The following is a 17116-nucleotide window of genomic DNA, read 5'->3' on the forward strand; positions in this document are numbered from 1 at the left end:
TGATTATTTATTTCTATGTTATCGTTTAATAGAATAAGCAATTTGCATTTTTTGTAACATATAAAGGTTAATTTGCCTATTATTTGAGTAAAGAAAATAAAATGTAATCTGAATCTCGATAATAATTTTATCTAGATTTGTATTGTTTTTTAAATACAAAAAGTTGGTAATAAGTAACCATTTGATATGTGTGTTAAAAAGGAAAACAACCCCAAAAATCTAAAGTAATTTGAAGATATAGAATTAAGTTAAATGAAATAATAGAAGCTAGTATAAGAGAAAATTACATGATCAGGTAATACCCGTATGGTTTTGAGAAGCAAGGCTACCACTACTAGACTAACAAGTTACATGGTAGTTTTGAAAATTACGTGACCCGGTAATACCCGTATGGTTCTCATACCCCTGTTAGGTATCTGTATCCTTGCTCGCTAAACTAACCTGGACAACCATTCTGTTCCTGTGAAGAAACCTTATACATCACTTTTCCTGTTCTATATGATAGAAAAAAAAACACATCTTTGAATATTTGTTCTAGCATGTACCACCAAGAAAGCCATTTTTCTTAATGCTGCTAACATGAGGAGTGGAATATATTTCGAAATATATGGCTCTTGAAAATCTTTTTTTCTTGTCCTTTGTCATTTGTCTTCCCTCGTCCTATACTTGATCTCTGCTTAAACAAACCAAATATTAGTACTTTATTAACTTGAAAAACAATATATGCATACATTCTATGAGAGCTCTAGTAGGTTTATAGAATGAAAGTGTGAATCATGATAAACTCTAATTGGATTGGTAACTTTGGAAATTTTTAAAATTACTGAGAGGAAATTGAACTCTCTTTTGAGAGAAGTCTTCAAAGTGTCGTCCGCTTGGGAGTTAACAAATCCCTCAACAAAGGTTATTGTTCCTGTGTCGGGATTTTGTCCCCAAGCCTCCACAGAGAGTTGCCATATGGTTCATGGAAAAGGGCACTTCGATTGGTAGAGTTACGATCAGTAAAAATCATGGGAGAGGTATTAGTATTGCGCAAATATTAATTATGAATAATGTACGGGCCTCAAGCTGTATCTCCATTACATGAGGTGCCCTTCTGTGAACCGTATAGTGGCGCTCTACAAAGGTTGGGGACACAACCCCAACGCAAAGACAATACCTTTCGTTGAGAGATCTGACGACTCTCAAGTGAACAACACCTCAAAGATTTCCCCGAAGAAAGAGTCTAACCTCCCCTAAACAAAAACCAAAAGTCGGTTATGCATACCTTCTTGTCATTTTCAACATGTACTTGTTGGTCGTCCTTTATTTCCTCTAGATTATGATCAAATTCATTATTACCATCGTCAGATTGAGATGGAATGCAGTATACCCTAAAACTTGGTGATCGTGTGTATGAAATGTCATCGTTTCTATCACATACATCATCCTCAAAACCTTGTTTATCAACGAAGGCCTCTTCCTTTTCCCTTTGTTTGATTCCTTTTTCCTTGGGATTCACCTTCTTATTATGAATACCCTCTCCCTTTGCATGCTCTTCCCTCTTGTTAGGCAACGTTTTCTTCGAAACAAGGCGACTATGGGTAATGGCACGGTCATTGGGTCGATGAACGAGGCTTAATTGAGTGTATAACTGCGAGGCGTCTCCCTCTTTGATGATTTCGAATCTTGAAATTCCACAACCCATTAAAAGAGGGAGAGGGGCCAGCAAAAGGAGGCAAAGGGTATAATCTAATAATTCAGGTGAGCAAAGGAAAGAGTCTACGGCCTTTCTTGTGATAATGAAGTTTTGTATGCAAAAATAAAAATAAAACAAGAGATCCAACGAGAATTGTGGGATTACCTAAGAATAACCACAGGTGACTCAGGGGATTACATTGCATCTTTGGCTTTTTAGAGGTTAGTTATGTTGTTTGACTGCTAAATTAATCATTTTGATATAAAAATAATAACAAAATTCATATTAAAGGTTTTCCTTTTTTAGTTGTGTTTTTCTAGTAGTTTCTTATATAAATGTAATCTCAATTCTGAAGATACTCATTAAATAATTGAATTTATGGGCTAGTATTTGGTATACTAACAATATACTTTTTTTTATTCCAAAAGTAATCTTAAAATTTGACACTTGTCTTTTAAAAAAAAATATTTTACTATACTCCTATAGGATACTTACTTGTCAATCTTCTGATTTTACTTGTGGAATTTAAAAACTCTCCACTGATAGTATATCAAATATTATTCCTATCTTTATATTTAATCTATCTTTCGTAAAAATATCTTTTGTTTAAAAACAAGGAGAAGATAGGAAGGAGATTGTGGTGGACTGAATGAGGCCGATTCACCTAAACAGGTGGAGAGTCGAAGAAAAATAAGGGGACAAGGAAAAGGTTGTGAGAGCTAAAGAAATTAGGTTGTAGAGTAAGTGCTTAAAGATTGCTTAATTGGAAAATGATATTTTCTTCTTTGCTTAAGAGGGTATTTATAAGAGAGGTCCATTTGTCTGCTAGTGTGATGTAACAAGTTGTTACAGAGGAGGTTGCCATTATAGAGTACATGAGGGATGTGCACGGTGAGGCCCATTATATTATTCCTTTAGGTAGTAAGAGGCTATTACACTTAGATTGGTCCCAATAGTTCCTAAAAGGAGTGTTCACACTAAAAAGTGGGTGGCTAAATGAAGGGAGGACACCTCATCCATCAACAGGTGGCTTACAAGGGGAAGTCGATCCAAGTGGTTGGTCAGCTGAGGACGACACGGCGGATGGAGGGCAAAAGGTTTGCTCTCAGGTTTCCAACTGACACTTTCTAAATGTGCCACAGGTCTAGCTCGAGTGGTGGAATAATATAGTTATTATTCAAAATCACTGTATTTGAAAATAGTTATATTCAGAACAATTTTCATTCAAGAACGTTTATATTCAGAATAATTTATGTTCATAACAACTCTTATTTAGAATATATGTGGTTTATAACATATCTTCCAAAGTACCTCTCTTCTTGATTTAGCAATTTTAATACCGAGGAAAAGAATGCCAAGGAGCATCAAAGGTTGTGTTGGGGATAAATCCGGTTTAAGCAGTGAACAAATAAAATTAGGGGTGAGCATTCGATCAAATCGAATCGAATTGAATCGAAAATTTTTGAGTTAATCGAGTTTTCGAATCTCATTTTATCGTCCTAACTTTATTTGAAGTTTTATCGAATCGAATCGAGTGAGATTGAATTCAAATCGAATCGAATATATTTATTCGAGTTAAATTTAAAAAAATAAAATTAGCGTTGTTTATTTTTATGTAACTTTTCAAAAAAATAATTTTCTTTAAAGTTTTTAAACATGATCATACAACAAAAAATTGAAGTAAATAAGTGAATAAATAAAAGCAACACAACATCAACCCAAATAAACAACATGATTCCAAATAAACAACAAAAATAATACAACAAGATTATAATAAAAAAAATATAAGTAAAAGTCCAAGTAAATAGCATGAGTCGAAATAAACAACAACATCATAAAAAAAACATAAGAAAAAGTCCAAAATACAATAGAAACCTACACCAAAAGAACACAACAAAAGTCCAATTAACCAACAACAATAACAAACCAAACCAAACTAATAGCAATAACACATTAGTTCAAAAACCATTATAGAAACGTTTAAGTTTTTTCTTGTACTTCAAACACCGTTGATAATCTTGAAATATCTAGTAAAAGTATTGAATGAGTTAGTTAAATAATAAAAAAATTTTGCAAAAATAAATTAAATAAACATTTAACTTTATAAACTAATGCTAAGTATGTTACCTTATTGATCTTTGGGTATTTTGGATAAGTCTAGCAAATTTAAAAACAAAAGTGTTAGTTAAATTATGGGAATGCTTACTAATATAAAGAATACAAAAGCTTATTTTATAAATTAAAATTTATATATTACCATCTTCCATGGTTTGAAGTTCATCAACATAATCTTCAAGATTGATGGCATCATTAGATTTCCGAAGCCAATCTTGTATGTAAACCAAAGCTTCAACCATGAGAGGAGTTAGAGAACTTCTAAAACTATCGAGAACACGTCCACCCGTGCTAAATGTACTTTCCGAGACAACTGTTGAGATAGGAATAGCAATAACATCTCGAGCCATTTGTGTAAGAATAGGGAATCTAGGACTGTTCATTTTCCACCACAATAGTAAATCAAATGAACTTGAATTGTTTACTTCTTCATCCTCACCCAAATATCTATCCAACTCAGATTTCATTTCTGGCTGATCTATTTCCATTAAATTGCAAAGATTTGTCGAAGAACTAGATCTACCTTCAAACAATTCAATTTTCCCGGCATTAGAAGAATACTCATTGAACAAGCAATGCAAATCTTTATCAATCATTTTCATAATGTCATTAGCAATATTAGGAAAAAACAAGTTGACCCCAAAGTCTAAAAAACTCATTTTACATCGCGGATCAAAGATGACCGCCAAGTAAACTAGCATGTTGATCTTGTTTCCTTCACCCCAATACTTATTATATTTCTCTCTCATTTCAGAAGTCATAGAAATTATGTCTAGATCTCCACAATCTTGCCACCCATCAAAAAGACAATGCACATCCGTCAGTACTTCAAAAAGTGAATGAGAGGTAACATGCAAAGATCCGGACACCTTCAATGTAAGATGATAAAAAGGCTCTAATACTTTTATAATTCTTCGAACAATTTCCCAATTATCAAATGTAGGAACTCCATCTCCAGCAGTAAGGTCAAGAAAAAAATTATGGTCATCACGTACATATGATTCAAATGCACGCTCATATTTTTTGGCCACCTATAACATCATATATGTTGAGTTCCATCTAGTAGGCACATCTAAACACAATTGAGCCTTACTATCTATCATTTCTTCTTTTACCTATTGGTTGAATTTTGTCAACCTTGATGGTGATGCTCTTATATACCTCACAGTACCTCTAACTCGATCCACAGACACAGAAGCATCCTTAATACCGTATTGCACAATAAGATTATGAATGTGTGCATCACATCTCATATGAATAAATTTTCCATTTGCAACAGAAGCATTTCGATGATTCAATTTCTTTCTCAAATATTCAATGGCAACACTATTGGCGGATGTATTATCAACTGCAATAGTGAAGACCCTCTCAATCCTCCAATCTCGAAGACATTTTTCAATGGCTTGACCTATGCTTTCACCTCTATGAGCGGATATTGGGCAAAAATTTATAATCCTTTTTTGTAACATCCACTCATCATCCACTCAATGTGCTGTTAAAACAATATAAGATATCCTCTGCAATGAAGTCCAAGTGTCTGTCGTTAAACAAACTCTACTTATATCTTTTTCAAAACAATTCTTCATCACACTCTTCATGGAGTTAAATAAATCAAGACAATCCCTTCTAATTGTCCAACGAGATGGAAGACTAAACCGTGGGCATGCTATAGAAAGAAAGTATTTGAAACCCTCTCCCTCTACAATTTTAAAAGGTAGTTCATCCATAATTATCATACGAACCAATGCTTTTCTAACAACATCTTTATCAAACACCCAAGTTGATAAATCCGTTGTTTCTTGGCTAACCTTCACAAATGTTAATTCTGATTGCTTCGGATTAGAAGTATGACCTCGAGGTCTTTTTAGACATGCTTTCAAATGGTTATTCAAATTCGTTGTAGAACCCGAAGTTGATTCCATTGTGTAAGTAACATCACATGCATTGCACCTTGCTCTTTTCTCCCCCTCTTCAGTCACAAATTTGGTGAAATGGTTCCAACAAGCTGCCCTTGGAGTAATCTTTTTTCGAACATTTTCCTTGGTTGTTGTTTGATCATCTCTACTTGGGGAAGAATTTTGTGAACTTTGAGTTGAACCATCTCGCTTTGGATCACTCATTTATAAGTAAACATTTGTTGCAATCACTAACCATGACCAAAAATTGGTTTAAAATCAAACTTAATAAATCAATTAAATTAAAAATTAATTAATATAATAGTACAACAACATAAATTAAACAAAAAAAAGTATGTTAAACTACATTTTAAACTTTAAAGTTAGTTAATTGAAGCCTAAATTAATATAATAGTACAATAACATAAATTAAACAAAAAAAAGTCTGTTAAGCTATCGTTTAAACTTTAAAGTTAGTTAATTGAAGCCTAAATTAATATAATAGTACAAGTACGACATCATAAATTAAACAAAAAAAAGTATGTTAAACTACAGTTTAAACTTTAAAGTTAGTTAATTGAAGCCTAAATTAATATAATAGTACAATAGCATAAATTAAACAAAAAAAAAAGTATGTTAAACCACAGTTTAAACTTTAAAGTTAGTTAATTGAAGCCTAAATTAATATAATAGTACAACAGCATAAATTAATTAATTGAAGCCTAGTTTTCTTTATATCTAACTTGCCAAAAAGATTTATTATTAAAAGATTTAGGTGTCTATTAAACTACAGTTTAAACTTTAAAATTAGTTAACATGATATTTAAAAAAGTCTGGTGGAGTGTTATTTTATTTATAAGGTTTGGTATTTAATATTTAATATTTTAATTTTTATTTATAATTTAAATATGATAATCCAATATTTTATTCATCATTTAATGTTATTTTATAGAATTGTATTAGCAAGCTGCAAAATCCTTTAAAAAGAAGTACATTTTATGCATTTTTTATCTATTAATATTATGTTATTACTAATATTATATTATTACTAATATTACATTATTACTTTGGGAAATTAATTGGCTAACATTTTTTCTCTATTAGTATTACATTATTACTAATATTATATATTTATATTAGGTTGTGCTTCCTGCTTAGTTATTAATAATAAAAAAATAATTTTACATCTTCCAAAACAAAAAAAGATAAACAACAATTAAATGTTTCATTTTTAATTATTTTAACAGTGTAATTAAAGGTTTCATTTGAGTGGGGAGGTATCATTTTTAATTATTTTAAAGCCAAAAATGGTTTTACTAAGAGATTCCAGCAGCTGCACTCAAAGTCTCAAATAAAATGTTAAATTCTTTCATTTTAAAAATTTAGCCCGATGATGATTGTGCTGTGCCAATGTGCCTCGTTCTACAATACCAAACAAGCAAATGAGAAGGAAAATAGAGCGAAACATATGCAAATAGAGCTAAAATCATTCAATAATTTAAAAATATTTCAAGACAAACTTTAAAGATGCAAAAAATTCGAGCTTACAATCGAAGAGAACAGACTGCCTCGGTCAGAAGGAACAACACCTCGATTTGGAGGTAAGGATTTTGATTTGAAGGTTTATTTTAAGAAGAAGAAGAAGAAGAAGAAGAAGAAGGGTTTATTTTAGGGTTTTTTGAGAAAAATAAATTTTAGGGTTTGAACTTTGAATGGAATGAAAACAGAGAGAAGAAGAAAAATAAATGGGGGTTTGGACGATGGAATTTGTTGGGGGTGATTTGGGGGGAGGAATTGGGATTTGGGAAAATAAATCTTTAGGGCATGGGTAGACGGGCTTGGGGAAGTAGGAAAAAGTAAAATGTTTGGGCTTGAGGGAAATTGGCAATTGGGTTAAAGACTTAAAAGCAATTAAGTAAAAGCCTATTAAAAAATAAAAAATATATAGTTTATATTCGGTTTATTCGAATTATTAGAGTTATTCGAATTCGAAAATTCAACTCGACTCGAACTCGAAATTCAAAAAAAATTCGAGTTGATTCGATTAACTCGATTCGAATAATTCGAAATTCGAAATTTTTTTTTTGATTTTTTTGAATCGAATCGAATTTTGCTCACCCCTAAGTAAAATAACGAAAAAAATTGAAAAGATTGAACACGTGAAAAAACTCCTTTGAAGATGATAAAAAAATCACAAGCAAAGATAATTTCACTAAAACGGAAAAAACAAATAGTACAAACAATAGAGATAAAACTAAACCCTGTAACCTAAAATAAGAACCCTCAAAACGTACACACAAACTTCTCTAAAAGCTTGTAAAAGTTAATATATGAATGTGTAATGAATTATCTTTTTAGGGTGAAAAAAGGGTCTATTTATAGGCAAAATTTATTGCTAAGATAATATTAAAATAATATACACTAATCAGAGTTTAAGTAAAAAATTAATATTAAAATAATCTACACTAATTAAAGTTTAAGTGAGAAATTAAAAACAAAAGTTAATTGGGAGAAAAAAGTAGAAAAATACTATGCATAACTCCCCAAGTAGAATGCCTTAAAAGAGTTACAGATGTTAGCACATCTTGCATGTATTTTTACAACCATATTCTTTAGTTGCTTGCATAATTTGTTTGTATGTATGTTCATTACGAACCCCTAACATGTAAGGCCCCTGTGGATTCAATCTTAAGTTACAAAACAGAATGGAACCATCTAAGGGTGAGTTTGGATGGGCGGTGCGTTTACTTGCTGTTAGTGTAAAAACAGCGGTGGCAGTGAGATTAGATACTGTAGCGATACTGTAGCGTGAGACGAAAAGTAAGCTAAACGCACCGCACCACACCCAATCGCCCATCCAAACCCACCCTAAGTCAGCAATATACGCCGCAAGCCAACCCCACATATCTCTCTCTTGGCGTCTTTAACCACTGCCACAAGAAACTTTGGTCGGCAGTTGTGTAGCAACCCTACCTCTCACAACGCAAGCTGCCAACTATTTTTTAGTACTTCCCTTGCACCAAATTGGCTTCATGTTAATGTCAACACACACTATGACAAGCAAGAAACTGCTTATTGGGGTTTTCCTTAAGAGACTTGATAACTTTTGAATTCACAGATTCTTATCCAAATCATACAATAGTCATGCAACTGATATCTATTTAGTGTCGTTCTGTCTGAATGTGGTAAAAAAAAATCAAACAAACAAATCAAAAATGTTGGTTGAGAGGTAATATGTTTTCATTTCAATGCATGTATGTATAGTAAGGATATGAATTAGGTAACTATCATCTCAAATCTGCTGTCCTCTGTTTGTACATTATTACATGTAGTATAGACATTGTGACGTGGGTTGTCATTGAACCAACTTGCATCTGGGTCCTACTGAGGAGATTGCACGCTTTGTTTCATCATATCTAAACTAACAAATCCATTTTCTGCAGTTTATAATGCTCGAATTGCGACGTGTTTTCGACAATGTTATGTTTATTTATCGTAACTGCAAATGTAATAAATGTTATCTTTGTTTGTGTTCACGTTCCTAACCACAATATTTAAAGAGAATCCTTTTGAATTGAAAGACAGTAAGAGAATCTCTTTTTAACTTCTCAAGTGTGGCTGAAAACCTTGAAATGATGAGAATAACAGAAGCCTGAGAAAGTCACATAGATTCGATAAATGGAAAGCATATTTTAGGAGGGTATTGAGTTCTTGTAACGTAACGGAGAATCAGCATGTGCGGATGCCCTTAGCTTCCAATCACCATTGACACCGTGCTATGATTAGATAATGCAGAACCTTTCTTTCCTTGGATGCCTTCTATTTTGTATGTATTTGTTTCATAGTATTATCTACTTTTGATCATCTTCTTGATGGTAAAAGCTTAGATACTGAGCAATAATTTGTGCCACCACTTTCCCTATCACCATAATTGCTTCAAATTTGAAGGGAAAAAAAGAAGAAACTGGTTTGGGATTTGCTTGCAGAACACAATTTCTCAAGTCCTTTTTGCCCATTTTATCTCATTCGTTTCACAACAGTTAAAAGGTATCTGATACAAAGTTTAGTGGAACTTGTTTGTTTTACTGGTTCCTCATACAACAATTAGAATAATAACTAGTAATGAAAGCACTGCTTTCTTCTTGATCTAGTCCATGGGATGAAACCTCAGTGATTTCAGTTGAACTTGGTGAAGTAGGTTGAGGAGGAGGACCAAACACAGAGCTTTCTTCCACTGTAAAATCAATACAACTAGGCATGTTCATTGCACTACTGGTCTCACTTTTGTGAGAAACCACTTCATGTTTTTTACCTCTTCTGCTTCTCTTCCTTTGAAACACTCGGAAAACTAACCAATCTGGTCCACACATTTCACTCCTGGATCTCTGCAAACATGGGAAACCCATTGCTAAGATTATGGTTCTAATCAATATTTGGGGTTACTTGCAACTTATATTAATTACCTGAGTTGAATCAAGAGTTGGCACTGAGTCAACAAGGCGATATTGATGCAAGAGCCACCGAGTCTGAGTCCCATTAGAACACTTCCTTTGACAGAAAATCAAAGCTCTTCTCATCCCAACTACTCGATTGGTTCCAGAAGCTAAAATTGGCTTCTCTTTGCCAATGGGCTTCCAGTAACCAGAACCAGCTGCTCTCTTGCATTTGTTGTTAATGTAGCTGTCATGCCTGGTGCTAAAGAAATACTTGCTTTCTTTCATATCACCTAAAAACCCCCCACAAAAAATTAATTTCTTTTAGATACCATGAGAAGTACCACTTTTATTCTATACCACAAATTCTCAACCTGCAAATATATATGTATATATAGACATTGTTCCTATATACTCCATAACTAAAGCATGAAATTAATGGGCAACAAACCTGGCATGCTCCAAGGATCAGTCTGAAAAACATCAAACTCAGGAATGACAGAAGCTGGTAATGGAAGGCACAAAGCCTTTCTCTTCAAGTAATGAACCACAAGCTCTTCATCTGTAGGATGGAATCTGAAGCCAATGGGCATCTTAACCCCTCCATTCACAACAAAGTTTTGACTTTCCATATTTGAAAATTCTCAGCAAACTTGAGATTGAAAATCAAGGAAAGTAGCCCATGTGAGATTGGAATAAGTTAAGTGGGTTTTAGGGGGGGGGGGGCTAATATGGAGAAGAAGAACAAAGAGGGAGACCTTTTATATAGGGAGACCAAACAGCAAACAACTCCCTACTCTGTCTCCCAACTCATTCCATTGCTTGCTTTACGTTGAGAACGGGGGTGGTTTCTTAGACAAACGTGTAAGAAAACTTTTGGTTTTGGTCATACCTCTTAAGGAGTAAGAGAACCCAACTCCCCTTGTCCTTTTCTGCTCCTTCTAATGTGAGCCCCACGTGTGGTTCATTTCAATCCCTTAATTCATGGGTTTCTTCAAAAGGATCCAAGGGTCCATATCGTGCTCCTTGTAATTGTTGGTTCATTTGAAAACCGAATCTGACATCGGATAACCAATAAGATAATGATTAACAAAAATGATGAATTAAGTTGTGTGTACATCAACCACTCTTTTTTTTTTTCTTTGTCCAACTTGCTGCGACCCAATAAGCATCATTGCCCCCCTTCCCATGTGGTTCCTAAACTATCCCATACTTGTTCTGTTACAATGGCAATTAAGAGTTAATGTAATAACATGCCGGTAACATTCTCCTTCGTTACGAAGCTCTTTCACATAAAAAGCTTCCCCAACCATATTCTTAATCTCATAAAATCAATAACAAGGAGTATCTTACCCAACTAAAAGTTAATGAGATGCCTCACTTGCCACGTGAAGGAATTTTTCTATCATATTTAACTGTCATAACTTTATTACTAATTCTAAGTGATATGATAAAAACGTATGCTATCACATCTAAATAAGATTCTCCATAAATTTATCTCCAAAAGACTCACATCAAACTCCTCATCTTAATAACCTCCATCCATCAGCTAACAACATTTCATTTTTTTTCATAACTCTAAACACACCTCTGACCTCCTATGTATCATCACACATATATATACAAGGATTTTGGCAATGCTTGCACGACAATTCCCAGCATGGTTCGGAAATGGAGGAACCATATCCATGCATCTTCCGTCCGTTTCCATGTTCTTAATAAACTCCATCAAAAGCATGTTCCAATAAAGAGACAAAACTGAGTTTGGTATTGGGAATGCCGAAATTAAACAAATTAAGCAAAGATTGTATCAGTCATGGACTCATTAATAGCAAAACAACAAATAATGACTCTCTTTCTTAGCTTGGTCAACCATGAAAAATGAGCATAATTAGAAAATCCCATTTTGAAGAGCACAAGGCCCTTAGATGCGTGTTCCAACACACTAATCTTGATATATTAATTTCAAGGACAGACCAGTATTTTTGAAAATGTATATTAATTAATGAGACTGGCCATGTTTGACAGACAGACACAGAGGCTGTCTCTGATGTATAGCCAGCCTTGAAGTTCTTCTACTTGACAAACTGATTGGGATTATAATATATGATAATGGATTAGTGTCAGATTTTTTTTTGTTTACATTATCATTAATATTATTCTTTTCTAATAATCCAACCAAACCTTACAATTAATTTCCCATTTACTTTTCCTTTTTACCATATAAGGTTGTTGTAATCACAAATATTTTTGGTAGCTAATGTTCACTCACATTCTCTGTATTCGGGCGTCTGGTAGGTGTCTGTAAAGACTTTTTTAAAATTTAAAATCAAATAAAAATAAAATTATATTTTAATTTTTAAATGATTATTTCTTTCAAATATTATATAAAAGTTTACATCAAAATCTTCTAATAATATTTTTTATTTTAAAACATTTGGTTTATTTATTTTTTTATAATTAAATTGATGTCTAACTAATTTATGTGATCGATTTAGTAATTTTATTATTCGTACAGATATATAATTTTTATTTTTTCCCCATGAATAGAAGCCTCCATCCCTATGTTAAATGGACTCATTTTAATTTTAATCTTTCCTGCATATTAATAAAGCCACTTTATTAGATGGAAAAATTATATTTTTATCCCTGTTACAAATTAATAATTTAATTTAAGCTATTTTAATATGATTTTTAACTTTCACCTCTCAAAATTTCTTACTTTCATTTTGGTCAATGGCAGAGCCCTTCCTCTAAAATGTAAACTTTTTATAAATATTTAAATTAGCAATAGTAAAATTACACTTTGGCTCCTCAAAAATAATAAAAATTTGATTTAATCCTTTAAAATTTATAAAGATATAGACTATTAAAATTATAAAATTACATTTTTAATACATGTTCATGCACAGTATAATAGTAAATTTAAAACCATGTATAAATTAATAATTGAAATTAGACACATGCTAGCTACAACTAGTCCTAAAAGTATATATACATTTGCATCTGTCCCTACAGTTCTTGCCCTAATGCAAGTGTAAGATTTACAAACATTTTACTAGTCATTATTTTCCAAATAATTTGATTAGGTTAAATTAATTTAATTTAGTATAACATCTATGATTTATAACATATATAAAATTAAATAAATACAGTCGATTGAGTTTTAACTCGATTGGCATGGATATTGTTGTTAATACAGGAGAGCGTGGGTTTGAGTGAGTTGAAACGCATTATCCTCCTATTTATGAGTTGGAGAGGAGCTATGAATAGTTCTAGACATTATGTCAATAAGACCAAATATAATCAGTTATACTCGGGTTTGAGATATAGTTACTATAATTTAATTTGAAATAATTAGTTAGTCCAAATAATTAACACGGATAATAATTTCAGTTAAAATGTTGAAGTAAAATTTTCCTTAAATATACTCATTCCAACAAAAGAATCTATATTAGTATGCTTAGTTAGAAGATGATTAAGCCGTGATTTTAAGAAAAATTACATGACATTATTTTAATTGGCATAGTTAAAATTGTTAGAAGTTTGAAATAGTTATGGTATAATAAAAATTAGGGACCAAATTATGTCAAAATTAAAATATATTCGCTTAATCCTAAATTTGAATATAATAAAGGGACTGACACTAGGTAAATATAATTTATTAAAATTTTATTTTAAGAATTGATTGGCTCTTGCAATTCTTAAAAAGAAAAAAGTGTGTGGAGTGTGAATAAAGTCAACTAAAACATAAATTAAAAAATGGTCTTGAAATACTCCTCCTTCCCGAAAAAAGTTAGTTTAAAATATAGTTTGGGCTCAAATTTGAATATTTAAGGTTCGAGTCTAATTTAAATTTTTTTTTAGTTTGTAATATTTTATATTATATTATTTTTAATATATATTACGTAATTTATAATACATACAAATTAAATTTATAGTAATATATAATATTATTATAATGTAAATATTAAAAAATATTAAGTTGACTAAATATAAAATTTGATTAAATAAAAATATTAAAATAATTTTTAAAATTATAAAAAAAATAGCTTGGGTTAGACATTTACAAATGTAGACGAACTTAACGAAAATTTTAAACTTATATTTTGAATCTGGTCAAGCTTTGACAAAAATAAAATGTACTAATACCATATTCAAATTTGACCCAAACCCGATCTATGAGCAAATAAGAAAATAATGTTGTTTTCAATTGCCCATAGGAGGCTCGAAGGTAGCAATTACATATTGCAATGAACATCCATACAAAATGGATATTTATGACTAGGAAAATAGGGATCCAAACTTAATTTCATCTTCTACCACTAATCTTTTGCTTAAATGGATGAGAACTTTAATAAATCAAAACATGAACAAATGATGAATCATTTATTAAAAACATCAACTTTGCATCAGCTCTAGACCCATGCCCATCACCCTCGTAACCATCTCCAAAATGTCTCCTCCTACGTCGGGTCGGGTTAGAGCTGGACAAATGTAAACATATTAAACCCGTTTTTTAAATTAGGGTTTGGGACAATCAAATAAATGTGTTTAAAATTTTATCCAAATTCGACTCGTATAGGAAATGTTAAATCTGAGCCTGATTCACCTGTATTAATTTTTTTAGATTATTTTTTATATAATAAATATTTTCCAACTAATTGAAAATACATATAAAAAAGTATTTATACTTAAATAACACTAATATATTGCAACTTAACAAGTAAATGCCTTTAATATAGTAGCAAAATTAACAATAAAACAAGAGTTATATAATATCTAAATAATAACAACAAAATAGTAACAATATAATAAAGTAATGGTAACAAAACAACGATAAACAATAGTAGAATTTTTTTTTTAAATTCGGGTCAGGCCGAGTTTAGGCCAAAAAAGATTTGCCTGAGGTTTGAATTAGTTTTTAAACGGATTTTATTTTTTTGTTCAAACATATTTTTCAAGTTTATATTTTTGTTTAAATCTTCTTACTTTTTAAACGAATAACTCGACCCATGATTATGTCTATTCTTGAGAGTTGAGAAGGGGAAAGAAGGAACAAACCCCAAAAATGGGAATCAATGGGTCTGTTTGATTGACGGAATTGATTTTCCGGAAAATCATTTCCAACTTTTCCAGCGTTTGATTGGCGGAAAACATTTTCTATTTGGAAAATAAACTCCAAAACAAGAGAAAATGGGTTACATTTTAGAGAAAATGTCTTACCCTTTCAATTTCTGTAAGACATTTTCCGTGTTCTCCTCTCTATCGCCTCCTTCATTCCTTCCTTCATTTTCGGTAGAAAACTGCTTCTGTTTATCGATTTTCCAGTAACTTGTTTTTTTTAATTATTCAATACTTGTTTTTTTAACACAATTACAAATAATTTATTTGATATTAGTTTTTTTCAATTTATAACGATTAATATTGTAGCTTAATAATTGAGTATTATTATAAATAAATCATTGCAATATATGTAAAAATAATTTAAAATATAAAAATTTATTAATATATATTAATATATGTAAAAACAACTTTTTTGAAAAATATTTCCAAAAAATCTGCCAAGCAGTAAAAAATATTTTACACAGATGCAATCAAACACCAGAAAATATTTTCCAGTAAATCATTTTACAGAAAAGTAAAACATTTTCCAGAAATCATTTTACGGAAAATATTTTACTGGCAATCAAACCGACCCTAAAATCAAATCAAAAGGAAAGGAAAGAAAATTAGGGGAAAAAAAAAGTAGACACTTTTGAGAGAGAAAAGAGGTAAGATGCATGTATATTAAACTGTAAAAGCGGTAGTTTATTAGAATCAATGAAAGCCAAGATTGTACTCACCTTAGGAGTAGCGGAGGACTTAACACCAATGCTAGCGCAACCTTGCTTCATGATTAAGAAGGCTATGTTTGGTTTTAAGAAATAGAAGGTATTTTCTTTTTTATTTTCTTAGAAAATTAAAAGAAAATATATTTGGTTAAAATATTTAAAAATTAAAATTAAAAAAATATAAAAAAGTAAGTTGTTTTTAATGTTTTCATTAAAAATATTCGTAATATTAAAAATATGAAAACAATGAGTTTTTAACTTTAAATATATTGTTTATAGCTCAAATTTAGACTGAATTTCCAAAAAAATGTCGAAAAGAACATGTTTAGGCTATTTCCTCTAAAAATGGCGGGAATAGATTGACTTTACAAAAACCCTTCTAGTTGGAAGCGTGTTCTTTGTGTAACATTTTATTTAAGGTTATGTAACACCCCTATACAAGGTTCAATCCAAGGAACCTGATATAGGAATATTACATTTGGTGCCAAAGTGATTTTAGCTAATCACTAATATACTTGAACATTTAAAAAAAATTTTAAATTTTCATAAATTATATTTTTATCCCTACTACTTGGAACACACTTGATCTTCCTAAGTACATGTCTTTCTATTCAAAATTTTGAAACATACCCTATTGGCACTTGGAGATGTGATGAGATGGATGCTCACAACCTCAATTACAACTCTTCAAAATTACTATCCCTAATCTGCGCACGGAAAACAAAACTGTACGTTGAGTAAAACTCAGTGGTATTTCTATAATCTGAATATTTAAAGACATGATAATATAATAAGCACGATTAAATTATAAGGACATATTAATGTCTAGTATCATGACTATCATTTTTTTATTAAACAATATCCTATTTGCACAATTACTATATAAATGGTTATTCACATATCAAACCATATTTATTCGTACAATGGCATTAGTCATGCAATACTCAATTCATGAATACATCATTATACCATACTCAATTTTCATCACTTGCTATATAATAGATTTTCATAATTTGTTCACATATCATTTAAACAATGGCACTATCCATTCCATATTCAGTTCATCAGTATTTAACTCATATATTCCATATATTTACAACATATTTCACATTCTATTTTCAATTCACTATATCAATTTCATTTCTCATACCATTCCATTTA

The 17116-nt window shown here is 31.1% G+C and overlaps 3 protein-coding genes across 5 annotated transcripts; all 3 read right to left on the reverse strand.

Annotated features, from left to right (window-relative positions):
• Positions 1–248: 248 nt before the first annotated feature.
• On the reverse strand, positions 249–1762 carry LOC107915973 (uncharacterized). Of its 2 annotated transcripts, XM_016845147.2 has the most exons (3): positions 1268–1762; positions 546–673; positions 249–460 (listed from the first exon to the last, which is right to left on the reverse strand). In XM_016845147.2, the coding sequence occupies exons 1-2, from the start codon at positions 1685–1687 to the stop codon at positions 575–577; spliced, it is 519 nt and encodes a 172-aa protein (XP_016700636.1). In that variant the 5' UTR covers positions 1688–1762; the 3' UTR covers positions 249–460; positions 546–574. The 2 variants fall into 2 exon arrangements, with proteins under 2 accessions (XP_016700636.1, XP_016700635.1); XM_016845146.2 differs by having other exon boundaries at positions 249–673.
• Positions 1763–3399: 1637 nt separating this feature from the next.
• LOC107915284 (zinc finger BED domain-containing protein DAYSLEEPER-like) lies at positions 3400–7465 on the reverse strand. Of its 2 annotated transcripts, XR_005919639.1 has the most exons (4): positions 7237–7465; positions 3936–4316; positions 3806–3835; positions 3400–3705 (listed from the first exon to the last, which is right to left on the reverse strand). XR_005919639.1 is itself a non-coding variant. In XM_041103067.1 (3 exons), exons 1-2 carry the CDS (start codon positions 4552–4554, stop codon positions 3807–3809), a joined length of 648 nt encoding a protein of 215 aa, XP_040959001.1. In that variant the 3' UTR covers positions 3400–3705; position 3806. The 2 variants fall into 2 exon arrangements, 1 of the variants encoding a protein (XP_040959001.1); XM_041103067.1 differs by lacking the exon at positions 7237–7465 and having other exon boundaries at positions 3936–4554.
• A 2216-nt stretch (positions 7466–9681) lies between these two features.
• On the reverse strand, positions 9682–11030 carry LOC107914328 (NAC domain-containing protein 83). Its single transcript, XM_016843210.2, has 3 exons — positions 10573–11030; positions 10152–10414; positions 9682–10073 (listed from the first exon to the last, which is right to left on the reverse strand). Exons 1-3 carry the CDS (start codon positions 10751–10753, stop codon positions 9771–9773), a joined length of 747 nt encoding a protein of 248 aa, XP_016698699.2. The 5' UTR covers positions 10754–11030; the 3' UTR covers positions 9682–9770.
• Between the last annotated feature and the right edge of the window lie 6086 nt (positions 11031–17116).

This window comes from Gossypium hirsutum, chromosome D10 (assembly GCF_007990345.1).
Source record: "Gossypium hirsutum isolate 1008001.06 chromosome D10, Gossypium_hirsutum_v2.1, whole genome shotgun sequence".
NCBI lineage: Eukaryota > Viridiplantae > Streptophyta > Magnoliopsida > Malvales > Malvaceae > Gossypium > Gossypium hirsutum.

Excerpts from the sequence above, each read along its gene's own strand:
- LOC107914328 (XM_016843210.2), bottom strand. The coding sequence starts at position 10,753 with ATGGAAAGTCAAAACTTTGTTGTGAATGGAGGGGTTAAGATGCCCATT. Across the intron at positions 10,415-10,572 it reads TGATCCTTGGAGCATGCCAG|GTGATATGAAAGAAAGCAAG; the intron begins GTTTGTTGCCCA and ends GGGGGTTTTTAG. Across the intron at positions 10,074-10,151 it reads CAACTCTTGATTCAACTCAG|AGATCCAGGAGTGAAATGTG; the intron begins GTAATTAATATA and ends CCATGTTTGCAG.
- LOC107915284 (XM_041103067.1), bottom strand. The coding sequence starts at position 4,554 with ATGACTTCTGAAATGAGAGAGAAATATAATAAGTATTGGGGTGAAGGA. Across the intron at positions 3,836-3,935 it reads ACTTCAAACCATGGAAGATG|ACTTATCCAAAATACCCAAA; the intron begins GTAATATATAAA and ends TAAATTTGCTAG.
- LOC107915973 (XM_016845147.2), bottom strand. The coding sequence starts at position 1,687 with ATGGGTTGTGGAATTTCAAGATTCGAAATCATCAAAGAGGGAGACGCC. Across the intron at positions 674-1,267 it reads ATGTTGAAAATGACAAGAAG|AGATCAAGTATAGGACGAGG; the intron begins GTATGCATAACC and ends TTGTTTAAGCAG.